The following is a 26,513-nucleotide window of genomic DNA, read 5'->3' as shown; positions in this document are numbered from 1 at the left end:
TAGAGAAAAAGTGTTCATGTCACTAGGAACCTTGATCTTGGCCTATATTTTCTTTGGCTAAGACATTAATCATGTCAATAGTTACTAGTTAGCTAGTTGAGTGTGTTAGGGTGTACCTGTGCGCGGCAGTCACATGTCGACGTAGAAGGTCAGCACGTTGGAAGGCCACCCCACAGTCGCCACAGAAAAGTTCGGGTCCGCGAACGTCCGTGACACGATCCCGTTCGCGTTCGCGTTCCCCACGGTCACTGCCGCTGTGAGCCAGTGGCGACAACCGGAACTCCATGTCGTCTCCTGCGAACGGTGGATTTATAGCAACAAAAATTTATTTTATAATGTTTTTATAATTACGTATATATACATAGAATAGACGTACGTACACACCCCTGTAAGGATACAGCAACTGAATAGCTAGCTGAATTGAAATTATCACTTAAAAATTCTTCTACCTTATAATTTTTTGTTTAGTTATAACTTTTACAAATAAATATTTATAAACTACTGGTTAATCCAAATACAAAAGGATAAAGAGAAACAACCTAAAGGATCTACACATTTACAAACATATTTTTTACCATTGGATAGCCAACTCAGTGGACTAAAATAAACTTTTCCACTTTTTGATTTTAATATTTATTGTTTTATTTTGAATTTACTAATCTCAGGATCAACTAGGTCGGTTTTACAAAATATTACAAAAGCATCGGTTATTTCCTAAAAAGATATTAGATAAAAAAGGTTCATGTAGTGTTCATACCGGAGTTGTCGTCGTAGGAGGGCTCTCGCTTGAGCGAGGCGGGCGCCAGCGAGGCGTGCGGGTGGCGCGCCGCCGCGTGCGCGCGCAGCGCCTCGCGCGACCAGCACAGCTCGCCGCACTCGCCGCACTCCACCGGGGAGTCGCCGCCGTGCACCTGTGCAACACACAGCCTACGTACATTTCTAGAGCAGCATTATAAGTCGCGGCATGTTCAATGAAACGCTGGCGGTCAAGCTGCGCAAAGGCGAATTATCGATCTATTTGGTGGTATGAGGTAGGGCACGGGGCGGGCGTGTCACGCGCCGCATGCTTGCTGGTAGAGGTGTTCGTTATATTAGATAGCGGATAAAATAATCTTATATTTATAAATAATCATACAATCTATTATTTATTTTACCTAGCAAGCGTTATTTACGTTGAAAGAATATTTATATTCCTATACAAGAGTCAAATTGTACTCTATTGTAACGGAATAAGAACTATTTTCCTTTTAATGTCTAAAACTAATATATTTTTGAAAACTAATATTTAAAAATATTTTTGTTTGTATTTTTATTTTTTATTTTTTTATACATAGACTGACCTGACTGCAGTTGCACCTGATGGTAAATGAAGATGCAGCCTAAGAAGGTACGCGCTTGCCTAGACGATGCCTATTCACTCATGATTTGAAAATACCCAAGTTATAATTAGTTGGAAAAACAGAAGGCGGGAGGGCTTTCCAAATGTTTGCAGTGCGTATTAAGAATGAGGAGGCAAAGCGCTTAGTGCGAGATCGTGGAATTTCAACCGCGTAGCGTTGCAGACACATACGATGCCTTGTTCGGTGGTAGAAAGGTGATGGTGGAACCAAATTGTATACTTCTTGACAACACTCTCCGAAATATATCCTGTAAAATACCGACAGACAGGCAACCTTGCGCTGATGTTCGTGACCAGTATTATACTACACGTATTATTTATTTCGTTTCGCTAAATAATCAGTACGGACAACGCGTTTATTCTCGTATGATGTTCGTTATTTTCGTGAGTTTGTTATTTTTTTACGATTGCGGTGTTGCGTTTTGAGAAACTGCAAATATAATTTAGTTGTTTAGTGAACGAAAAGGACAAATGTGGAATTATTTTACTGTGATAGATGAAATTGCAAAAAAGCGGAATGTAAATATTGTAAAAAGATACTTTCATTTAAAACAACTAAAGTAAATAAATAAAATATGATAATCGATATATTGTAACATCAATTAAATAATAGGAAGAAAGGAATATCATCAAAATCATAAAATTTTTATTGATAACCCTTAAGTTATCGCTCGAAGCGCGGACAAAGGGCGGACCGCTCATTCAACCGTCAATAATTTACAATATGTAACGTTTAACAGCGGGCATCAAAACGCGTTGTTATAATATTATACTAATATATTATAATGTAAAATATAATAGGCATTTAAAAAGTAGCATATCGTGTTAACGTATTAGCCTTTGCGAACATCTCTACTTGCCGGTGTGCTATAGGTGTATGACCTTAACGTGAATTTTGCAGATGAAACCAGAACCACTAAAACATTTCTTTTAGAAAAATTTAACTTACGTATTAACAACAATCCAAAAGAATCGTCATCGAGATATGGTACTACTATTGATATTGTTTTTTCAAGATATTTGCACAAAATAGAATCGCAAGCATATAATATCTCATTTTATATAGTTACCACAAGCCAATAATAGTTTCAGTAATAGAATTTAATGATAAGAATTGATTAATAAAAAAAAAATATAATAATAATATATAGTGCGTTCAACGAGCCGAGATAACAAATGTAAACAAACCAAATGCGAGGTCATTCAACTATGCAGGGTTTTGTAACTTTTTTTTTTTACTTACACAAAAATTTTAAATGTAAAATATATTTATATTTTGTAATTACTGAATTTAATATAATTAATTAAATATAATTATGTATTTAAGATTTGATACTTCTTAAATAATAATTATCGAAATATAACAATCACCCGAGCGCTTCAGGACACGAAATGAAATAAAAATAAATAATACAAATTCAAAGGGCCGTACGCGGTCCGATTGTTTTCAAGGCCAGTTAAAATATCGTTCGACCTTGCAGAGAGACGTGCAGCAGATAGAAAACAAACAAGATAGAAAGAGATAGACTATATTTTGTTTGTTCCGTCGTCGCTACGGAAAAATGATGGGCTTTGTTTACATTTGGTATCTCTTCTCGTTGAACAGACTATAGGCAATATTATAGTAAGCTTTTTTAAAATTATTTATGTAATTTTATACTGTCGACAAAAATAAATAAAGACACATGTTATTTTATTTCACTTAATAGTTTGAATTATTATTATTATTATTTTTTGTTTGATTTTTTTTATTTTACGGCATTTGTTATTTTCTAAAATACTAAATTTCCTAAATACTTTTATGTACTTAATTAAAAAACAATCAACAAAATTAAAAAAAAAACCCAAGAATTAGAAAATATATATAAAATTAAACATTTTTTTTCAAATTGTGTTGCTTCTATACTATCCGAAATTTCGTTCCTACCTGGTGTCCCATGACACAACACAATTTTTCGTCTACCTAAGTTGTATTACTTGTCGAAATAATTGAAGTCGGTTTTTTTTCGTTTGCCTCCAAACACAATTATTAATTATAACTTCGATATGTATTTTAATTTTTATAGCTTTAACTGCCGCAAATAATGAACATTGTGTATTTTTGTGTGTAGTACTAGTGAATAAGAAAAACAGCATTTAAGGTATTATATGAATCAATGGTTCAGTAGTGGTAGAATGCTTTCCCAGCGACGCGCTATAATGGACCTGTTAATTAATGAAAAAAGGGCGTCCTGTTTTTTACCAAAAAAAAAAAATGTTCATATTAGTAATGCTAGAATCACTTACCCTAGAATGAGACTGTAGCGCCTTCTCCCTCGCGAAGCCGATGCCGCAGGTCCGGCAGACGAAGGGGCGCGCGGGGTCGGCGGGCGGCGGCGGCGAGGGCGGCGGCGGGGAGGGCGAGGGCGGGGAGGGCGAGGGCGGGCGCGGCGCGGGCGGCGTGCGCGCGCGCCGCGACCACTGCTGCGTGCGCGCCGACGTCATGTTCTCCATCACGCCGTTCTCCTGCAGCGTTCCAATTTATTATTTTAATACTAAAAAATTAATTATTAATTAATTTTTTAAATAAATTATTCTGTTCAATAATATTGATCCTGGAATTGGTTTTTTTTTTTATTACTGGAATTTGTTTTAATTTTCTGCATAATCTTTTTTTTTATTAACCGACTTCCAAAAAAGGAGGAGGTTCTCAACATCTAATAATGCGTTTTTACTTGACGCTTTTTTCGTCGACCTACGTTGTATTATACCGCATAACTTTCTACTGGATGTACCGATTTTGAGAATTATTTTTTTGTTGGAAAGGAGATATCCCAAATTTAGTACCATGATAAGGAAACCAGGATCTGATGATGGGATCCCAGAAAAATCGAGGGAACTTCTTGAAAATCCGCAATAACTTTTTACTGGGTGTACCGATTTTAATAATTTTTAATTTAATCGAAAGCTGATGTTCGTCATGCGGTCACATATAAATTTTATTGAGATCTGATAACTACTTTTTGAGTAATCTTTGATAACGCGTAGTTACTTGACTATTTTTTCGTCGATCCACGTTGTATTACTCGTCGATGTAATTAAAGTCGTTTTTTTTTTTGTTTGCGAGCAAACACAATTATATTATTTCAAAGAGGTTTATTATTAGTCTTTCAACATTAATTTGACTTTATGTGTTAAGCTGCCAAACTGGCAGGGAATATATCCACCGACCAGCGGTGGATGGGCAGGGCACGGTCGATGTCTTGCGGTGTTCCACAGGGCTCGGTTCTCGAGCCGCTTCTGTGGAACATTGGTTACCACTGGGTGCTTCGCGGTGCTACGTTGCGGGGTGTGTCCGTCATTTGCTACGCAGACGAAACTCTGTAACCATTTGTGCGGACGACAAGCGCGAAGCGGACCGCCTTGCCACGGTCGGTGTGGCCCAAATAGTGGTCAGAATTCAGGCACTCGGGTTGGACGTAGCGTTAGAGAAAACGGAGGTCGTGGCCTTCCACTGGCCCAGAGGCACTCCACGATTCGGAACGTCAATAGTCGTGGGAGGTACTTCTATCGCCGTTGGGTCAACGATGGACCTAGATCGACGATCGATCCGATAAATTCCGAAATTTTCCCATGGGTCAACAAAAAAAAGGGAATATATCCACCGACCCGCAATGGAGCAGCATGGTGGATTAATCTCCGATCCTTCTCCTACATGTAGAAAGAGGCCTATGCCCAACAGTAGGATGTTACCGTCTCAGGAATCAATCAATCAATCTACCTGTGCAAAATATATACATGGTTCGTTTTGCTATACTGAACACCTTCTTAACCTTACTACATTATATCTATTACATTTTTACTCAAATTTACTCTTATTTTTATTCATCTAGGTTGGCAATCAAAAATACGGCTCACCTGAGAAAGTGGTTACCGTACCCTATGGCCCATAACCAAAAACACAAGAAGCATCGCAAGCGCGTTTTCGACCCCCTGTTTCTCCCAAAGAAATCCGACCACCTTAGTCACCACAGGAACACAACACTCCTTGAGATCAGTGTTATTTAGCTTTGATACTGTATGTTTGCAATTTGATTATAGTATTGAAGTTTAAAATGTAATTGCTCCTTTGTATTTTAAAGTTAAGTACCTGGGTGACCGAGCCTAGTTCGGTATTTTTAGTAAATCGTGTTTTTTGGAATTCATATTTAAATTCGAATTACATATTTATAAAATATGAATAATATTTTTTTTTTAAATAACGAGTGCAATTAAAAAAAAGGAAAAAAATAACTGATCAGGGACATTGGGATTTGAACCATGATCTCCTCGGTTGATCCCGACCGGCCGATTTCCCACCGAGCTATTACAACTTTAATGACAGTTGCGAAATTTACTTTCGTATTCTAACGATATTGTAGCTATTTTTTCACTCCCTAAAAACAGGGATAAAACGTCATTTTCTAAAAATGAATCCTAGTTAGATGGATTTATCTCCCCCGAAACCTCCTATATACTAAATTTTATGGAAATCGTTGGAGCCGTTTCCGAGATTCAGATTATATATATATATATATATATATATACAAGAATTGCTCGTTTAATAGTATAAGATATACCTTTAAATATGATAAAGTAATCCATTAGCTAAACACATAATATGTTATAATACCACATTTAACTTTAACTATGTCTTAAATAAAAAAAGGGTATAGATGCCTATTATTACCTCAACGGATTCAGCAGCCTTTTTCCGCCGACCTCTCTTTTTTTTAGTCTTTATCAAAGGGGTATGGGCTACGATTTCATCTGAAAATAAAAATTGTTCTTTTTATTGGTTTTCTTAAATTGATTTTATCCTTCAAATAATCTTGATGTGTGGCTACGGTTTCTATTTATTTAAAAACTGGTTCCTACTTGAATGAAAAAATGCATGTTGAATGTTGCAACCTCAACCCCGACCCTACCCAGGACTTCTGGCTACCTTATACACTACAGGAACTAGGTACTAGGTATTATTTGGATGTGATATTCTGTAATGTTGGGGGTTCTCCAGTGGGACTGCTACAAATTAACAGGACATATGCTACCCTACCTTAAAAAATATTTCAAATAACAATGTGTACTACTAGTAAGTAAAATAAAAATGTACCGTGCTGGTAGTCCAAAGGGTCTGGGTCCTCAGGCACGAAGGCGTGCACCTTGAGGTGGTTCATGAGGTCGCATTTGCGTACATAGCGTACACCACATAGGTTGCAGGCATGCGGCCGGTCGTTCTGGTGAGCCACCATGTGGTTCATCAGAGCTGCCTTCTTACGGAACCGACGGGAACAGAAGTCACATGGCCAGGGACGCATGGCTGTGTATTCATCCTGAAAATTCACAATTTGAATTGTGTTATAGTTAGCAAGTCAGTTTGTCCGTTAAAAAAATAGGAATACAATGGTAGCATTTACAATATTCTAGAAACTAGGTAATAGGATTTGTGAACCCTAATCAAATAACTTTACAGACATATTTGTACATTATATCATGATTATGGTTACAGTATTTCAGTAATTTAATAAATATGTAATTTTCAACAACAATTTTTAATTTATTTTAGTTGTTTTTAATATTTTTACCTTACTTTGTGTATACTTATTGTTTTCTAATGTTTATGCGAATTTCACTCATTATAATGAGTTTTTCGGATTCTATCGCGGTTTATTAGCGAGGTCATGACCATGGTTGCTGTAAAGTAACCGAAATGTTGGGCATACAAAAAATCTAATAATTTAATAATTAATTATCAATTATTCATTATAATTTATGTATACTAGTATAAAATAGCCACTATTCTTCATAAATTCAATTATTTGGAGATCTGACAATCTGAATGTCTAACATTGTTGTTAGTCCGGTTAATTGAGTCTTTAACTATGTTAGCACAAGAATGTTTTAATTTAAATATATATCTTACTTGATCTGTTGGTAGAGGAACATCAATGTCATTTTCTTCTTTAATATCTTGAATAGGGTTTGCTAAATGTTCTAAAGGTACTTCAACCCTGAAAGGAAAACTTAAATCATAGAAATTATTTATAGTATCTATATTACTCAACAAACAGTATAGGTAACATTTTATGTATACAAAACATATACAAAAAAATGTAATTTTATTTATATATCAATTTTATTACAAACTAACCATTTTCCTGTTATTATGTTACATTTTGATTACACTTTTCTTTATAATGAAATAATCATCAAAAACTCAGTAGCTTGGCATATTAGTAAATGTAAATTTTTGTACCAAATTATAATTACGTAAGCATTACTTTAATTGTAAATTTTAAATGTGTCTTTGTTATAGCCATTCAGTAATACCCAAATTAGTAACATTGTATTATATGTGAAAATAAAATTACCTTTCTTGTCCGCCTGATATAACCCAATCATCAGTAATTACTTCCTCAGTAACACATTCAACGTTAGGATCTTGTGCCAATTCTGCACTCTCGGTATAGCTGACAAAATCTTGTGATAAATACATAAGATTTTCTGCTGCTATTTGTTCTGTGTCTGCTATAATTTCTTCTGTTGTCTGTGGAAAAAACTGACTTTTTATATTTTATTAAGAACAGGCTACTATTACGACTTACTATTGAAATCTAATTACATTAATTTAAATTTAAATGTACCTTAAATTAATACGAAATGACGCTAAATTTTGTCAATGAATTGTTGTTAATTACGCAACCACAACATTCTCTAAAGAAGTATAAACTGAACTTTTGCATTGTGACAAAAATCTTAAACTTTACATATTATAAAAAGAAATACATAGGAGTCATACAAACAGCTTGTTTTCATTCTACTAAGACATTGCTAATGTTAAGTAAGTAATATTTTAATGACATACCATGTTTTCATATGAATCATTTTGCACATTATCAAGGCCACATATAACTTCTTCACTTGCAACTATATTAGGCTGAAACAATAATATATAGTGATAACAACATAAAAAAAAAACAATCGATACAAAAACAAAAATGAGAATCCCTTGTGAATTTTTTTTACATAACTACAGTTATCAAAATTATGTTTTACCAACATGTCTAAAAGTATCATCAGTATATATAGTAGCAATACGCTACTTTTAAAAAGCCTATTATTTTTTATGTTATAATATATTAGTCAACGGTCACAGCCATGGATTGTGCCTGTTGCACTGGCGGTTGCGGGTTCGATCCCCGCACTTGACAAACATTTGTATTGGCCATACAGGTGTTTGCCGTGGTCTAGGTGTTTGTGCAGTTCTTATGGGTCTCCCCACCGTGCCTCGGAAAGCACGTTAAGACGTCGGTCCCGGTTGTTATCATGTTAACCTGATAGCAATCGTTACTCATAGTAGGGATAAATCCGCCAACCCGCATTGAAGCAGCGTGGTGGATAAGCTCTGATTCTTCTCCTACATGGGGAAAGAGGCATATGCCTAGTTGTGGGATATTACAGGCTCAAGCGCGCAATATATTAGTATAGTATTATAACGACGCGTTTTGATGCTCGTTGTTAAACGTTACATATCACAAATTATTAAATACTAGCGGCGCTTATTAAATTATACTTTTACAATTATAATAAATTACTATGACTAAACTCACTAAACAACTAAATTATATTAACAGTTTCTCAAAACGCAAAATTGCAATCGTAAAAATAACAAACTCAAGAAAATAACGAACATCATACGAAAAGAAACACATTGTCCACTGATTATTTAGTTTAGGGTAGGTGAGAGTCAACACGTGCTAGTGTATCTTTCCTGTTATTTGGTGGAAATTTTTGTGTTTATTGGTGTATTTTGTATACTGTGCCGGTTTGTTTTGTATAGTAGTGCTGTTTTTTTTTTGTGTAATAAGTGGTAGTCCCTAATATGGAGTGGGACGCTTCAACTCCTCCTGATGGGGGAGATGGCGGCGTTGGCGGCAATAAAAGACGCTTGTTAATTATTCCTGATCCCGAAAGTGTTAAGAAAGCCTCTCCCCCATCTGCCTCTGTGCAAGACACGTATATTGATCCAGATTTCACAGTGCTAAAGTTGCTTATAATCAGGATGATAAAGGTCCCTTTTCCGTTCATATCTCTAAATTGGAATCTGTGCAAAACTTGGTCCATCTATTCGCCTTCTCAATTTCGCACAGTTCCTTCATAAGAACTCCATAGATGGAATTGTTAACGGATGCATTAAAAACCTAGGCAGAAATAGGATTTCTGTAGATTTTTTGTCAGCTGATCTAGCAAATTTATTTGTCCATAATCCTATTCTATCCGCAAATAATTACGAGGCTTCTATCCCACAATATCAAGTCACGAGGATTGGCGTGGTCCGCTCTGTACCCATTGAATGGTCTTTATCAGATATGGTCGAGGGAATGGAATACCCTCATAACTGCGGTAAAGTCGTCAAAGCTCGTCACCTAAATAAAAAACGAATTACTGATGGAAAACCTGAATGGTTATCTACTACTACAGTTGCCTTAACCTTTCTCGGACAGGATTTACCTGAGAGAGTATTTTGTTTTCACGCATCCCTTCCTGTTTCTTTGTACCAATTACCGATCGTCCAATGCTTTGCTTGTTGCCGTTTCGGTCATACTAAGGGCCAGTGCCGTTCCACCCCCCGATCCTACAAATGCGCTCAACCTCACTCTGGCGAAACCTGCTCTGTCTCAGATGAAAATGACTCTTGTCTTTTCTCCAGAGGCAATCATAAGGCTACAGAATCTTCAAAATGTCCGGAGCATGAAAGGCAAAAGCAAATCAAACTAATTATGACTAAAGAGAGTATTGGTTACACAGAGGCTTCATCACATGTCATCTGTCCCGGCTATCCTATGCTGCAGCTTCTCAAGCGCCGCGTAGGCTAGAGCCCTCTCCTCAAGTCACTCACCAATCCCAAAGCTAAAACGGTGTTCAGAGCTCTTCGTCCTAATACCCCTTTGCGCCCTTCTTATGATATTTATGCTCATTCCTCCATCACCAACTATCCTAAATCGACCATGCCTAAGGGATGTGCTTTTCCTAATCCCCAAATGATTGACCCGACCCCTAATTTAACTCCTAACGATAATTTAATTGAGATTTTGGTCTGCGCTCTTGTCAACATGATCTCCAAGTTTGGAGACACTTTACCGAACAATGTACTAAGTTTATTGCAAACACTTTTCTACCTTAGTTAATAAAAATGCTGGGTCGCACGATAATTCAATGGAACTGTAGAAGTATTCAAAACAAAAAACATGAACTAATTTATTTAATCAATAAATATAAACCTGCAATATTTGCTCTTTCAGAATCTAGGCTTCAGCCTCGTTTTATATTTAGAGTACCTGGCTACACATGCTTACGTGATGACGAGATGATGGCTACGGAGGGTCCGCTCTTCTGATTGATAAAACTGTTATCTGCTCAGAAATTCATGTCCCTTACCATGGTCCTGGTTTTCAAATAATTGGTGCTAAAATATTTAATATATTTTTTTTTTTCAATCTATTTACCACACCCTATTTCAGCATTAATTTCAGAATTAAACATTATCTTATCCACATTTTCGTCTCCTCTTGTCATCTTAGGAAATTTTAATGTTCATCACACCCTCTGGGGTTGCGATAAATGTGACTCAAATTCCTCATCACTGTTGTCATTTTTTGATAATCTCAATTTATGTGTCTTAAATGATGGTACTCCGACAAGAAGAGCCGCTCCGAGTGAAAAACCTAGTGCAGTTGACCTCTACGGGTCATCTCCGAGTTTAGTCATGTCCTTCTTGTGGATGGTCTTACCGAACTCATTCGGTAGTGATCACTTTCCCATAGTAATAAATTTTGATACAGCTCCTAATAAATCTGCTACTCTCCCACCTCTCTTAAAATACTGAACTCAGAAATCTGATTGGGGTGAATTCTCATCTTTTCTTGATTCTAAAATTGATACTCTTCCTCCGGTCTCTGACAATAATTTTTTACTGTGTTATGATTTGTTTATTTGGTGTCTAATCTCTGCAGCTGATTAATCAATTCCACTTACACTTTTCTAGACAAAATACCTTCGCCCCCATGGTGGGACTCTGAATGCACAGATAATATTCGGAAACGCAAGGCTGCTGAGGTTACCTACCTATCTTTCTGATTTATCGATGTTTAATTACCTACATTTACAGAAAACAACTGCTAAGACTAAGCGCTTACTTTCAAAGAAAAAGTCTAGTGGGTGGCGTAACTTCTGCAGGTCTTTATCACCGCGAGCACCTGCCTCGCTTGTGAAGAAAAATGAAATCTTTCAGATTCCTCTTATTAGTTGCCTAACTTTGTTAATAATTTAGCTCCTCCCTATGTTCCATCTGAAAACACTTTTTTTATGTCCTCCCTCTTGCATGACTTCAGAAAGATTCAACGACTCTTACTCCTTAAACGAACTACTTTCTGCCCTTGATGGACTTAAGGATTCTTCGCCCGGAATCGATGGTATCCCATACTCCTTCATTATGAAATCCCCCACTTCTGTTAAACTATATCTACTTGATATCTTTAATTTGATCTATAGCTCCGGAATTATCCCTGATTCGTGAAAAACTCATATTATCATTCCTATCCTAAAACCTAATAAAGACTATCTAAAAGAAAATAGATTAGAGTGGTTTATAGAGTGATGCCTGTTGTCTAAATACCAATTTGGCTTTAGGAAGAGTATGGGCTCTTTAGATAGCCTCAGCATTTTTACCACCGATGTTTGGCGTGCCGTTAGCTCTGGGAAACATGTTATTGGCGCCTTCCTTGATATCTCATCTGCATACGATAACGTTGAGCTCCATATTCTCCGTCAGAAAATGTTTAACTTAAACTTGCCGATGAGAATAATCAATATTGTTTTTAATCTTTACTCTGCCCAATACATCACAGTTCGTGTCCAAGGATTATTACTTCCAAAAAGAATAGTCTGGAAAGGGCTTCCTCAGGGCTCCATTCTGAGCCCCCTTTTGTACAATTTGTATACTCACGAACTTGACAAATCGGTTCTCTTTTTTGGCATTATTCTACAATAAGCTGATGACATTAATCTTTACTCTTGTTCTTCATCATTTTCCGCGGCCACTTCTAATCTGCCCTGGACTACTTAAATAATTGGTTAACTGATCATGGTCTTACCTTGTCTGTCCCAAAATGCTCTGGCATCGTTTTCACTCGAAACCTCTCTGTTCCAGATAGCGTGTTTCTTCACATCAATAATCAACCTATTGTCATTCAGAATCACGTAAAATTTTTGGGAGTGATACTGGACTCCAAAATATCGGGCGTTCAACATCTAAATTAATAAAAATTAATATTCTAAGATCTCTCTCGGGCGTTAGATGGGGTTATTTCACCTCACCCTTATTCGAAATTGTTGTACAGTGCGATTAAATGTAGTCATTTTGACTACGCAAGTTTCGTTTTGGAACCATGTAATAAAGTTGCTCTCTCGTATTGGACTAGATTACAAGCGAAATGCTTATGAATTATAGCTGGAGCAATGTAAATGTCTCCTACTAAAGCCCTTCAAGTGGAATTGGTTGATCCTCCTTTACATCTACGCAGACAGTTTTTATGTGACAGGTTGCTTATTAATGCCATACAAAACTCTTCTCACCCTTTAATTGATAAACTTCATGATCTCAATCAGCTTATTAATAATTCAATTTTTGGATCTATAAATATAAACCTCCCCTTACTAAATCTTTTCTTAAAATCAACATCAATGGTATATATCAGTTTGACAAAAATCCTCTATTCACGTATAGCTACGATTCCTTGATCACCCTAGAATTATCTTGAACCTAGGAGTTACTAAAGAATCACCTGGCACTGCACTTGAGTTTAATAGAATAATTGATTCGGACTGGTCGGAATGGTTGTATTTCTTCACTGACTCATCTAAAATTAACCCCGAGTGAAACGTTGGTTCTGCTGTCTGGATTCCTAAATACAATATTATCTTGAATTACAAACTGCCTCCTATCTCCTTCACTTTCTCAGGTGAATGTATTACCATTTTGGAAGCTATCTTGTATATTGAATCACATGGTCTTAATAAATCTGTAGTATTCACTGACTCTCAAAGCTGCCTCCAGGGTTTATTGAAAAGTCCATTTCATGCTAAAAATAATCTTCCGATTACACTAAAGATAAAAGAAACACTGTTGAAATGTCACCAGTCGAATATTGAAGTAGCGCTTTCCTGGATACCGAGTCACAGCAGTATAGCAGGTAATGAGATGGCAGACATATGTGCAAAAGACGCCATTCGCCTAGGCTGCGATAAATATAAAAAATGCTTTTCCCGAGACTTTAGAAATTTGGCTAAGCAATGCCTGGATAAATCTTGGGATAGATTATGGCAATCTTCAAGACTAGTTACAGGTAAATATTATGGCAATATCCAGCCGTGTATTCCTATCAAGCCGTGGTTTTTTAAATACTCCGACCTAGGTAAAATAACTACGTCGATAATTATCCGTATACGATTGGGTTTCTCCTGCACACCTGTATTCTTGGCTAAGTTGCGCATTCGAGACAGTTTCTTATTTGAATGTGGCTTGGAGAAAGGATCTCTCGACCATTTGTTTTTTAATTGTCTGAAATTAACTGTATCACTATATGATATGCTTCCCAAAAAGATTCCGCGGCCGGTTAATGTTTGTTTGCTTCTAACTTTATGGCAATCTTCTTTTTGTGCTGTCTTAGCTAAGTTTATTAGAATCAATGATATAAAATTATAGTTTACCAAAAAATGAAATCAAATAATCATGTCAAATATTTTCAACCAACCGCAGCATAAGCAGCTTAACCCACTATTGTACTGTCAAAAACGGACCCAGTCTCCGGACTTCAATACACTTTCAGCACTTGTCATTGGCAAAATCATCACGTAAAGCTGATGGAGCCATAGTCTTTAAAGAAGAAGAAGGAAGATTATTTAACGAAACGAAATAAATAATCTAACGTGTAGTATAACACAAACAAAAATATTATTAAATATTACTTTTTTAGAAATATATTAGTTCTGGACATTGAAAGGAAATTAGTTCTCATTCAGTTACGATAGAATATGATTTGACATGGGACTGATATATCGGCAAGGAGAGATGTTCTGGTCACTGAAAAGAATTTTGTTCTTATTATGTTACAATAGAGTACAATTTGGGTCTGTGTACATTTGAATTGTAAAGTAATAAAAATATTGTTTCTACATAAATAACGCTTGTCAGATAAAATAAATAATAGGTTGTATGATTATTTATAAATATTAGGTTATTTTATCCACTATTTAATATAACGAAGACCTCTAATCAGTATTTGTATTGTTAAAAAAATAATACAAATTTATCAGAAAAAATAGACTACTACTACTACTACTACTCCTATGAACCCCCAAGCTGAAACCCTAAAGTGAGTTTTGGCCTCTGAGACGAGAACTCTCTATCTTGCCCGAGCTTGATCTTGCCAATTATTATTGGCTTGTAACGTGCATAGGTCCATCTCAACTCGATCGCGCCAGCGATACTTAGCTCGTCCAACCGGGCGTCGGGCCGATGGTCGGCCCAAGTAAGCTTTCTTCAGTTCTCGTATCTCACTCATTCGTTCTACATGACCAAGCCAATGGAGGCATTGTAATTTCTGCGAGTATATTTGGCTCAGCCATAAGTTCCTGTAATTCAGTGTTCTTTCGGACTCTTCGGCTTCCATCCTCTCGTCCGATAGGACTAAAGATCTTCGTAAGAAGCTTTTGTTCGGTGACTAAAAGGTTATGTTCTTCACTCTCGATTAGAGTCTAGGCTTCACATCCATACATCAGTATAGGTCTTATAACTGTTTTGTATGCAAGCAGACCAAGGAAGCTCTTCCGACGATCAACCTAGGATTGTCCCGCAAACTTCGCGGTATGAGAGAGCCCAGCTCCGACTACTGGTCGGGGCTCTTACCGGACATGCCTTGCTTAACAAGCACTTATACAATTTAGGTGTCACAGACAGCCCCCTATGCAGAGCGTGCATGGAGGCAGAAGAAACGGCCTCACATATCCTGCTGGAATGCGGTGCGGTAGTATGACGAACTACAGGGCACTACACCTCGGGACACCGAGGTCGCTCCAGGAAGTCGTCGGCAACGTGAAGGGTCAGCTAGGCTTTCTCAAGGAGCTAGGCTGGCACAAATAGTGCCCCCAGCCAATCACGCAAAAAAGGCGCACCAAGACGTCGAGTAGCGGAAAAAAGCCCGTGAAAAACAACAACTGTTTTGTATATCCGCAGTTTGGTGTTTTAACTTAAAAGCCTAGACACAAGCTCTTTATGCAAGGCTGCAACACACTTGAGGGTACCTGTAGGTCTTGGCGCTGAGTTCATGTATTTCTATAACGCTTCATGTGGAGATATTCCGTTTAACGGAACAAATAAACTGATAAAAATTATTTGTAATTTGTGTATTATGTCCAATATAAAAGTGGAGAATAATTTCAGATATGAGCAGAGTACGACCATAAGACATGTTACGTTTTTATTATTTCCAGTTAAGCTGAAAGTCAGTTTAGTGTTGTTCTTTTTGTCCTTCGTATTTTTTAATTACATCCTTTTTTCACTTGATGAAATGATAAAAATACCATGCCAAAACTATCAAAACTAATGGTTAATCTCACAGATACTAATGGTGATACTTGGCAATCTCGGTCATGTCAGAGACTAGCCTTGTAAAGTGTCACATTCAACAAAATTAAGACAATTAACAGAGAGGATGGTTTGTTTCCCGTTGATATAATGTTAAATAATATCTCACAGTCAGAAAAAGTAACAAAAAGGTTTGGATTTAGAATCGTTTGACAGGAATTTAAGGGTGAAGCATCGGAGAAGGAGACATCACAGAACGAAATTATGCCCTTGAATGGTCTAATTTTGAGCTTAGATCGGCTAGTCTTTAGATTAAGATCCCTCATTTTGAAGTTAGATAGGTTAGGGTTATTTTTTTTTAATGAAATTATGTCGATCAGCGGTCTAATTTTGAGCTTAGATAATTCGACAGATCTTAATCTAAAGACTTACCGTTAGGTCTATGGGATTTCCTTTTTTTTCAAGAATGGTGCAATACCTTGTATTTGGAATGGTATGGGGGGTTGAGAGGGACTCTCCCATCCCTTCTCACCCCTTTTCACCCTTTAATTCGTGCCGAACAATTCTAAATTTCAACCACCACAAATATTATTAATTTAATTAAAATGATAAGAAGAATTACATACCTTTACATCCTCCCAGTGAAGATTGAATTCCATTTTGGTTTAATCTTTTAGACCGAAAAGATTCTAAATTTTGTATGACATTAAAATGTCAAAGTATAGCTGAAATAATAGATAAATCCCACGTTATTTACGTACTATAGCTACCGATTATATGTACGTAATATATATAACACATGTTTATGTGTAGAGTATATTAAAATGTGCACACTTAATACTAAATTGACTAAAAGTTTATTAATTTCATGATAGGATCTAAAATTGTAATGAAAATAATAACACTTCAGCTTAATTTTAAGTCTTAAACTAGGTATTTTCTTACACTGATACTAGACGTTCGTCGCCGTAAATCGATGTACGATTTCTGTCAACAATTTTCTATACAACTATCACTCGAAACCAAAACATCAACATAACCTTATCTAGTTAAACGTTAACAACTTTATTTCAATATATTTGTAAATAAAAAGGATTTGTTATAAAATAGCACGATCACTTGCAAATGCCTACAACGTGGTCTATTCATATAAATGAAAAGCAGAACAGAAAAAAAATGGTGTCAGGACGCAAATACGAATAGGTTATACCTGTCAAACAAAAATATTAAGGTATACACAAAACTTTGATTTCCACTCCGTTTATTACTGAAACTAAATGAAATTAAATTTGTGAAATGAATATTTTTAAGATTTATATTGATCATCACACTAATTGGCAATGTTTCGTACGTCTTTAGATTTACATGACGCAATCACAGAACTTATCAATAGTTCAACATGGATGAACAGATGAAAACATAGGATATAACCCATTTCGAAAAAAAAAGTATTTTTAACTCACTACAAAAGTTAACATGAGACAATTGAATTTACACTTATATTGTCGCCAGGTTTATAAAGGTTATATTTTTGATATTTGTAGGATATTGCTATCATAAACTTTCAACTTTTCCGTTTCCAAAATTTTATCCACTTTACCACAGATTATAAATCTATAGCAGATTACAAATTTTGATGAACCGATTGATCATCAAATCAAACAAGTTATAAGAGTAACAAATCATAATAAAAACATTATATTTACTAGTTGCTTAGTAATTTAAATTATAAGTTTGAGCTCTAAGGTTTAATCAGGGAGTTCATATTTATATGCGCGTGTGTGTGTGTCAAATACATGGTAGTTGTGTAATGTTTTTTTATTGATTTATTGTATTTTTATTCTAAATGTAAAAAAAAAACTATAGCATTCTGCACTCCTTCTTTATATAAACTATAAGTGTATGAAATTCCATACTCCTCCGTCTCCGCCATTTTCGTAAAAAAGGGGTACAAAACTTTTGCTTCACGTTCTAATATACAGGATGAGACTGCATAAAGTGCACATATCAAAATCAGGGAAACTACAGCTACCTATTTCATCGATGAAAAAATTATCAAAAAAAAAAATAAAAAAATTATATTTGATTTTTTATGAATATTTTAAAATTTTTAATTGCCGCTGCTAGCGCTATTTAAATAAATCGGTATAACTTTTAAACTAAAAGTCCTGTCACGATGGAGTAAATTTTATAATGCTTGCTAAAAATAGGCTATGCTCATAAAATAAAAATATCTTAGAAAATTAATGCTATAAATTTAGAATAAAAAAGAATTTGATGAAATTCTGTTTTTTTTTTCATCATTTTTACAATAATGTTAAAATTTCTTAAAACATCGTCCCGATAACCCTACTTTTTTTTAAATTTTAAGTTATTCTACGTGGTATTAGCTTTCTAAAAGTAAAAATTGCACACTCATTACTAAGATACAACATTTTAAATCAGCGTTTAAAAAAAGCAATTAACACTGTTAAACACCGAAGTAGGAATAAAATAAAAATATGTATCTTCATAAATCATTTATTATTTTTAGCAAATTAAAATCAAATACTCATTATGCTTATTATTTTGACCTAATGCATCAAATGTTCGAAATGACCACCCCGTTTTTGCAAACACATTGTAGCGCGAAGCACAATTTGCTGCGTTGCCCTACGAATCAATTCGGGGTCATTTCTGATGTCGTTAGCAACACGCAAAACTCTTTCTTTGATCCTCCAAATGGATGGATGTCCTGCCCATTATGCGCTGATTGTCAGGGCTTTTCTAAATGCTAGTTCTAAATGATAAATGCTAGCTAGTTTTAGGAAAAGTATATGTGCACCTCACAAGTGGCTAACGATTTCTCCTTTGGGTTTCAGCAGCTCAACCTATTGCAGTCCACTGCTAGACATAGGCCTCCCCAAGTTCGCGCCAAACATCCCGGTTTTCCACAACCCTCATCCAGCCTACACCGGCAATCTCACGTAGATCATCGGTCCAACGGGCCGGAGGACGTCCCACACTGCGTTTGCCAAGAAGCGGTCTTCACTCCAGGACCCGTCTGCTCCAATGACCATCAGTCCTGCGACACAGATGGCCAGCCCACTGACACTTCATCTTGCTAATTCTGTGGGCTATGTCGGTTACTTTCGTTCTCTCGCGGATAGTCTCATTTTTAATCTTATCTTTGAGAGAGACCCCAAGCATAGCCCGTTCCATTGCACGTTGAGCGACTTTAAACTTGTGGACCAGTCCCTTCGTCAGTGTCCACGTCTCGGCTGCGTATGTTAACACAGGCAGGACGCATTGTTCGAAGACTTGTTTCTTCAAGCATTGCGCAATCTTCGAAGTGAATACTCGACGAAGTCTGCCAAACGCCGCCCAGCCCAACTGAATCCTCCTATCGGCCTCCTTCTCGAAGTTGTTGCGGCCTAGTTGGATAGTATGGCCTAGGTAAATATAATCCTGAACAACTTCGAGAAATGTACCATCGACCGATACCGGTATCGGTATGACTTGATTGTCCTTTGGGTTTCGGTATGTGAAAAATAATTCAGTTAGGGCTTACTGTACCTTATTTGGAAAAGATTTTTGAAGATATACTTCTTTTCACGAGTCAATGAAGAAGAAGTTAGCATAGTATAGCTTGTATAGCTTGAACTTCATTAAGACACTATCGATCGAAACGTTATTGAAATGATTCAAATTGTAGGCGTAACTCAAAAAACGTCTGTGTATTCAAAAATTGTATTTTCAAAAAACATAATAAATGTTTGTAAATAGTAAATAAAAAAGTGTGTGTGTAATGTATGCACATAAGAACTTTTTCAATAGCTAACTTCAGGGTGTTGGGTTTTTTCTTTACGGTGTGCGTGAGCATCATAAAAATTTACTCACATCATTTTTCCCAAACGCGCCAAAAGAAGTATAACGTCAAAAAATAACTTGTAATATTTTTTTTTGTCATTCTAATTCATCATTTACTGTACTGTTTATTTAATTTTATCATATTTATATTATTTATGTATGTTTTATGTGTTCATAAAACATCAAGCTGCATAAAGAAATCTCCATTCCCCACGTTCATTCTACCCCAGAGTCCCCAGAGTTTCCAGTGACCAAAGAGTAAAATAACTTGCTTATAGTTCTATACAGGCGGTCTTGACCACTTGACAGATGTTAGAGACTAAAATAAAATGCAAAATTTTCTGATTGTCACAATGATATAATTATATTTCTCACCTGGATTAGACCATAGACTAGACCAATTAATGTAAAAAATAAAAGTAAAGAGCAACACGGAGGGGAGTCGCCATAGCTTTTTTGCCGATACAAAACTGACTGTCATTTTTTGCGGGTGGAAATCATTGACACGCACACTTTATCTAATTCCCACACAAAAATAATCGTCTGTCACTACGAAACTCACACATACTAAATTAAAAACACTTACATTTTTGACACACACACAGATACATTCTGTGTCAATACAGTATAAAGACATGCTGCAACTACACTGACAAGTTGCTTACAGCTGTGGTTGTAACAACTGTCGATACGCATTATCGATAAATTCAAGTACTCGATAAGGAAAAAATTTGGTTTTTAAAGTGATACAAAGGTAAGGTGTTATTATAAAGATGGACTTTATTTATTATGTACTACAATTATACTACTATTACTGGTTTTTAAAATGGATTAGTTTTCTATAAATATGACGAATACATTTTTGTGGGTTTTCTTTTTTCATTAAGAAAGAAATACTTGTGCCGGTATATTTTTCATTATTAATCTTGCCAGTTCCACACTTGAAAGTCAGAGGTATTGAAACGATTCGAGCAAATGACACTATTTCCTTCTATTATTTCGAGGTTAGTTTATTACAAAAAAAAATTCATGTATGCCTTAAATTCGGATCTTTAGGAAACTTGCAAAAACTATAAAAAAAAACAATATGGTTGAAGTTAACACTAAGAAATTGTAGTAAAATGTGTTAATACTCGTAAGTATTTTATTATATTTAATTGAATGCAATTTTATTATAAAACTATGTATATTAAAATGAAGCTCGCAATATTATATTATAAATAAATCAGAATCTCAAAAACGTCTCTCTTCTCCTTTGCCTTTGCCGTTTTTATCGATAACTATCTACAAACAAACCGGTAACAACACTATCACTCGGTGACAGCAACTTCTCGGAAATAGACTCGGATCAGTCGCTCGACCGATCCGTATATTGTATGAGGGCGAGCAGCCTGTGTTGGTAAACAAATCCGAACCAACACGACCGATAACATTTGTAATTTTTAAGTTTAAAAAAAGGTTTAATAGAAGTATACAATAATAATGAAATTAAAAAATACTTACATATGAAAGGTAACGACATCTTTTAGTAAATTTGGCGTGACAGATCTCTTTTTGCAGCAAAAAATTGAACAATTCGGCAATTCAATCGCGCAACTAGATTTAGTCTAGTGAATTAGTCTTGGGTAGCACATGTACGATGTACTAAAAGGTTACGTTACTTAGTAAGCTACGAAATGTAATAGTACCAAACGTCAATCGCTATTCGGACCTAATCGGACTAATTGTACACTGTAACAGTACTATCAACTATCACAGTTCACCGCGGTCCGACGAGTTTGTATTTTATGTCTATGGGTCCGAGTATCACACTGTCCGACTGTTCGATTATGTGACTGTCCGAGATGATGTTATTTGTACGGCGTTCGTTAGCTCTAAAATGAAACAGAGCTATACAGCAAAACGGTGCGAACGAACGATTAATGTTGAATTTGTTAAGACCATACGAGTTACATCGCGGAGCGCATTCTATTCATTTCGCGTTTTAATGTCCCCTTTTAATCAAAGTTTTATGAAAATTCATAAACTAATTCCTTTTACGTAAAAGTAATTATTTATTTTTTGTTATAGTTTTTGTTTAACGTAGGTAAGTAAGAATTGAGAATTTTAGTGATTTAAAAAAACCTTTTAAATACACTTTTATGTAAAAGGAATTTGTTTACGTTATATTTATGGAAATCAATTAATGCGTATAATGAGGTTTGTTATTTCACAATCGTATCTTTGGTGCTAGAAGACAAAAAATATACAGGGTGACTGGTGAATTACTATCAATATTTACAGAGGATACTCGGTACATGATTCTCATTCGAATTATGTAAAAAAAATAGGTACTTAATTTTTGACAATATTCCCACACATTTCAATTTAAATAAATGAAATGTAGACACATTAATTTTCAGCCATAACGGCGGCGCGTGCGGCCTTGGCCTTGTACTGTGCCGCTTGCCGCCGCCCGCCGCAACCCCCGCCAATTCTAATTCCCCCCTAAATTCGATTAGTAGGTCACTAGGTCAGTTGGGCGAGCGCCGCCATAAGGTTTGTACGCCGGAGTACGTCCATCTTCCAGCGCGCGCGCCTAGTGATCGATCTTACGCGTATACCTAATATGTCTCGTGTGAATGTGACCTGTCATAAGTAATTAGGTATGGCTTATCAATACACAAATGCAGAGTACTTAAAAGTGACCCGTTCGTGTTATATCATGTAAAAGACAATAAGTATGGTTGGTTCGTTTATTACGTAAGACGATTTAGGGGGAGAGGGAGTCGATCATGTCTTTAGTCTCGATAGTTCTTAGGTAAAATTACAAAAATGCATAAAGTGAAAATACCTTGAAAAATCACGGACAACCGCGCGAGTGCCGACTAGTTGTCACTTGCTTTCGTAAACAACATTCGTTATTTCGTTGATAAATTTTAATATTGTAGTTGAATATGTAGTTTTTTTTTTTGTTAAGCTTCTGGACTGAAAATCTTATGTCGGTAAAGATCATAATTAAAACCAAAGTTTATTACTACCAAAAAATAAAAATTATTAGTACCTACCTAAAGTACAAATAAAAATAAAAATTGAAACAAACCAAACGTGTATTCATTTTTTCGTTTAAATTCTTACGTAATAAATTAATATTTATCAAATTATCAAGGGGAAGGGGTCGGCCTAATCTTATTTTGGTATTTTTGCCTGTCCTAAGCTAAAATTAAAGTATGAAGGGGGATTGGATCATACTGGTTTATCAAAAGTAGCCTGCTACCCTGTTAACACTTGGCGGTGTTTGGACGTAGGTAAACGACCGCGCGATAACTAAATGTACCTATACCTACACACCTGCTTTGTGACGACTGCGCAGCTAGGGCGCCCAAACGACGCGTAATTAGCGAGATAACTGTTGGTTAACTTTACTTAGAAGTTTATGAATATTTATTTTATATGTAATTTTTTTTCGTCATATATGATCCTCAAATAACACGTCCTGAAATATTGATAGTAATTCACCAGTCACCCTGTATATATGTGGTGTCATGGGACACCAGGTAGGAACGAAGTTCCTTCGGATAGTATAGAAGCATCAGAATTTGAAAAAAAAATGTTGAATTTTATATATATTTTCAAGTTCTTGATTTTTTTTAATTTTATTGATTGGTTTTTAATTAAGTACATAAAAGTATTTAGGAAATTTAGTATTTTAGAAAATAACAAATACCGTAAAATAAAATAAATCAAACAAAATAATAATAATAATAATTCAAACTAATAACAGTATAAAATTACATAAATAATTTTAAAAAAAGTTTACTAGTAATATTTCAGTTTTACAAACGTCATATTATACAGTTGTGTGACTGATATTGCGTCACTTCCGTTATATATTTTTCTTACGGTTTTAGTATTATATTTTTTTCAGTTCGGTCGCCCAGCCAAATGTCAAGCCTCCCGTAAGGAACTTCGTTCCAAAAGTATTTCGACCTGTACACTGTTTTGTATCCAGATACTATAAGTACTAATAGTACTAATAAGGTGTACTAGTAGATTTTTCGAATTGTACGAATAGAGTGCGCACCTGACAACGTCCGATTAAGCCCAAGACTACTAGTGATCAGTGCGGCTGCAACTAGCTTTATTGTACGCGTAGGACCACTTGGACTTATACCTTGACAGAGGGGAACGCCTGTTCATGGCTACTCCCCTCCGTGTTGCTCTATGGATAAAAGTGATGCTCAGTTGCTCACCCTGGCTCACCCAAGCAACTTATACCAAAGAGTAAAATAAGAGAGAAAGCGCGGGAACTTTGAAGTGAAAAGGCGGTCTTTTTTTTTCAAAAATATTTTATTAATTTTATAATTCATTCACTGGAGTTTTTTATAAATAAATACTTATAAATTAATCAAGAGATGGGGAGAAGTAAGAAAAGGAAAAAGAAGGAGGAAGGTAACGCTGAGGACGACTCGTTGAGCTCCGACTCCGAGTCCATAAAATCTGTTGAGCTAACAGACGCCGAAAGGTATGCCCCGTTTCGGGTAGCCGATTACGTGCGGCACTACCCTGAGAACGGGGGTAATTTTGACTATATTGTATTCCTGGAGAGTACAGAGGCTGACAAGCCAATCGGAACAAGAGACATGATGACACTCGCTAATAGCATAAAAAAATATAATAAAGGCGTGAAACAACTAAAACACATTAATAAAAGTAAAGTTGGAGTTATCTTTGATAGACCTGCTTTTGCTAACGCGGTCTTAGGCAACAAAAAATATCTTGATGGGTACAAACTTAAAGCTTCCCTTCCGGCTGCCGCTACAGAGGTCACTGGGGTAATTTCTCATGTGCCTATAGAATTATCCAATAAAGAAATATATTCAGCTCTAACTAGCACGAAAAATATTATATCTATACGTAGATTTATGCGACATGTAAGAGAAAATGGAGAAATAAAATTAATCCCCACAAAAACAATTTCTATAACCTTTTCCTGTCCCAATTTACCAGATAGTGTGGACCTCAACAGCTGGCGGTTCGAAGTACGGCAGTACATCCCGCCAGTAAAGCAGTGTCTAAAGTGTTTAAGGTATGGTCATATTGCAAAATTCTGTAAAAATTCACAAAGATGCAGCATTTGTGGCGAAGGTCACAATTTTAAAGATTGTCAGACTCCTTATACTGCAGCCAGTTGCTGTCACTGCTCTGGCAATCACATTGCCATATCCCCTGCATGCCCTGTTAAAAAAGAAAAAATCCAGCTTAACAGAGATAAATTTCAGAAAAAAAGCTTTGTTGATGTTTTAAACAGCTCTCACTTTCCATCATTAAACAAAACTGATCAGTTCTTATCTCTTTTAAATTCCGAAATAATACTCAAATCTATTACAGAAGCTTTAGTAAAACTTATAACACTAAACAAAAATAATGAAATACCTATCTCTTCCCAAAATATTAAAAATGTCCTGCAAGATACATTAAAAAAGGTTACTAATAAATAATTTGTACTTTATGGATACTTTAAATATTGTGCAATGGAATGCTCAGAGTATTCTACACAATCAACATATTTTTAATTATTTCCTTTTGGACAAAAATATTCACATTGCGTTAATTTGTGAGACTTGGTTAAAGCCTTGTCAAAAATTTAAGATACGTCATTACAATGTAATTCGTCTTGATTCAGGAAACACCCACAATGGCGTAGCCATATTAATACATAGCTCTATTTCTTATTCTAAAATTGATACTTTTTATGATGACTCCATTCAAAATGTTGTTGTTCGTATAAAATACTCTAGCAACAAAGAACTTACTATCATAAGCTTTTACAGTCCAACTAATTGCAATCCTGCTTTTTCCAAATCTAAACTAGACAGGTTAATTAAAAGTTTACCAGAACCAATCTTCCTAGCAGGAGATTTTAATGGCCTAAACTCAGCCTGGGGCTGTTCTACTTCTAATTGTCGAGGCAAAGACATTTTAGAGTCTATCAATAACAATAATTTGGTTATACTTAATGACGGAAGTATGACCACTGTTGGTTCGCACATATGGAGACAGAATGCTCTTGACTTAACCATAGTATCACCTTCATTGGCTCTAGAGTGTGACTGGTCAGTACATGACGATCCCTTAGGCAGCTACCACTTTCCTGTAATCACAAAAATTTTACTTAATAACAATCATTACAATGCCACTCCTATTCCCAATAGTAGCTCACTACCCTGCTTCCCTAACCTGAACAACGTTGATTGGAACATTTATAATTTAAATGTCCAACTATTGCTCACTGAATTTTCTCTTGATACACAAGACCCCCTTCATAACTACACAAAATTTACAGATATTTTACACTCAGCACTGTGGAAATCATCTTCTATTTCTAAGCACTCTTTGGTTAATACAGCTTTATCTTCATGCTCTCCTTCTAACTTAAATAAAAAAAAAAAACTTCTTCCTTGGTGGAATTTCAATTGCACCAAAGCCGTATTAAATAGCAAAAACGCTTATTTGACTTTTAAATCTGATCCCACTGAGGCTAATTACATTAATTTTAAAAGACTACAAGCCACCAAAAAATATATTATCAGAAATGAGAGAAGAAACAGTTGGATAAAACTA

The 26,513-nt window shown here is 35.7% G+C and overlaps 1 protein-coding gene across 1 annotated transcript in view; it reads right to left on the bottom strand.

Annotated features, from left to right (window-relative positions):
* Positions 1–17,454, bottom strand: part of LOC123656234 (zinc finger protein 420) — a 28,356-nt gene extending 10,902 nt beyond the window's left edge. Inside the window, exons 1-10 of the mRNA XM_045591934.1 lie at positions 17,007–17,454; positions 16,688–16,786; positions 8,283–8,354; positions 7,789–7,964; positions 7,341–7,428; positions 6,531–6,750; positions 6,108–6,187; positions 3,686–3,904; positions 758–911; positions 117–294 (exon numbers count right to left, since the gene is read on the bottom strand). Of these exons, the coding sequence (XP_045447890.1) occupies positions 117–294; positions 758–911; positions 3,686–3,904; positions 6,108–6,187; positions 6,531–6,750; positions 7,341–7,428; positions 7,789–7,964; positions 8,283–8,354; positions 16,688–16,720 (1,220 nt within the window). The 5' untranslated portion in view covers positions 16,721–16,786; positions 17,007–17,454. The remainder of the gene's footprint in view (positions 1–116; positions 295–757; positions 912–3,685; positions 3,905–6,107; positions 6,188–6,530; positions 6,751–7,340; positions 7,429–7,788; positions 7,965–8,282; positions 8,355–16,687; positions 16,787–17,006) is intronic.
* Positions 17,455–26,513: the final 9,059 nt, after the last annotated feature.

The sequence above is a fragment of the Melitaea cinxia genome, chromosome 9, assembly GCF_905220565.1.
Source record: "Melitaea cinxia chromosome 9, ilMelCinx1.1, whole genome shotgun sequence".
NCBI classification, from domain to species: Eukaryota; Metazoa; Arthropoda; class Insecta; order Lepidoptera; family Nymphalidae; genus Melitaea; species Melitaea cinxia.
The sequence above is the reverse complement of the archived record's forward strand: the minus strand, read 5'-3'. Positions and strand labels throughout refer to the sequence as shown.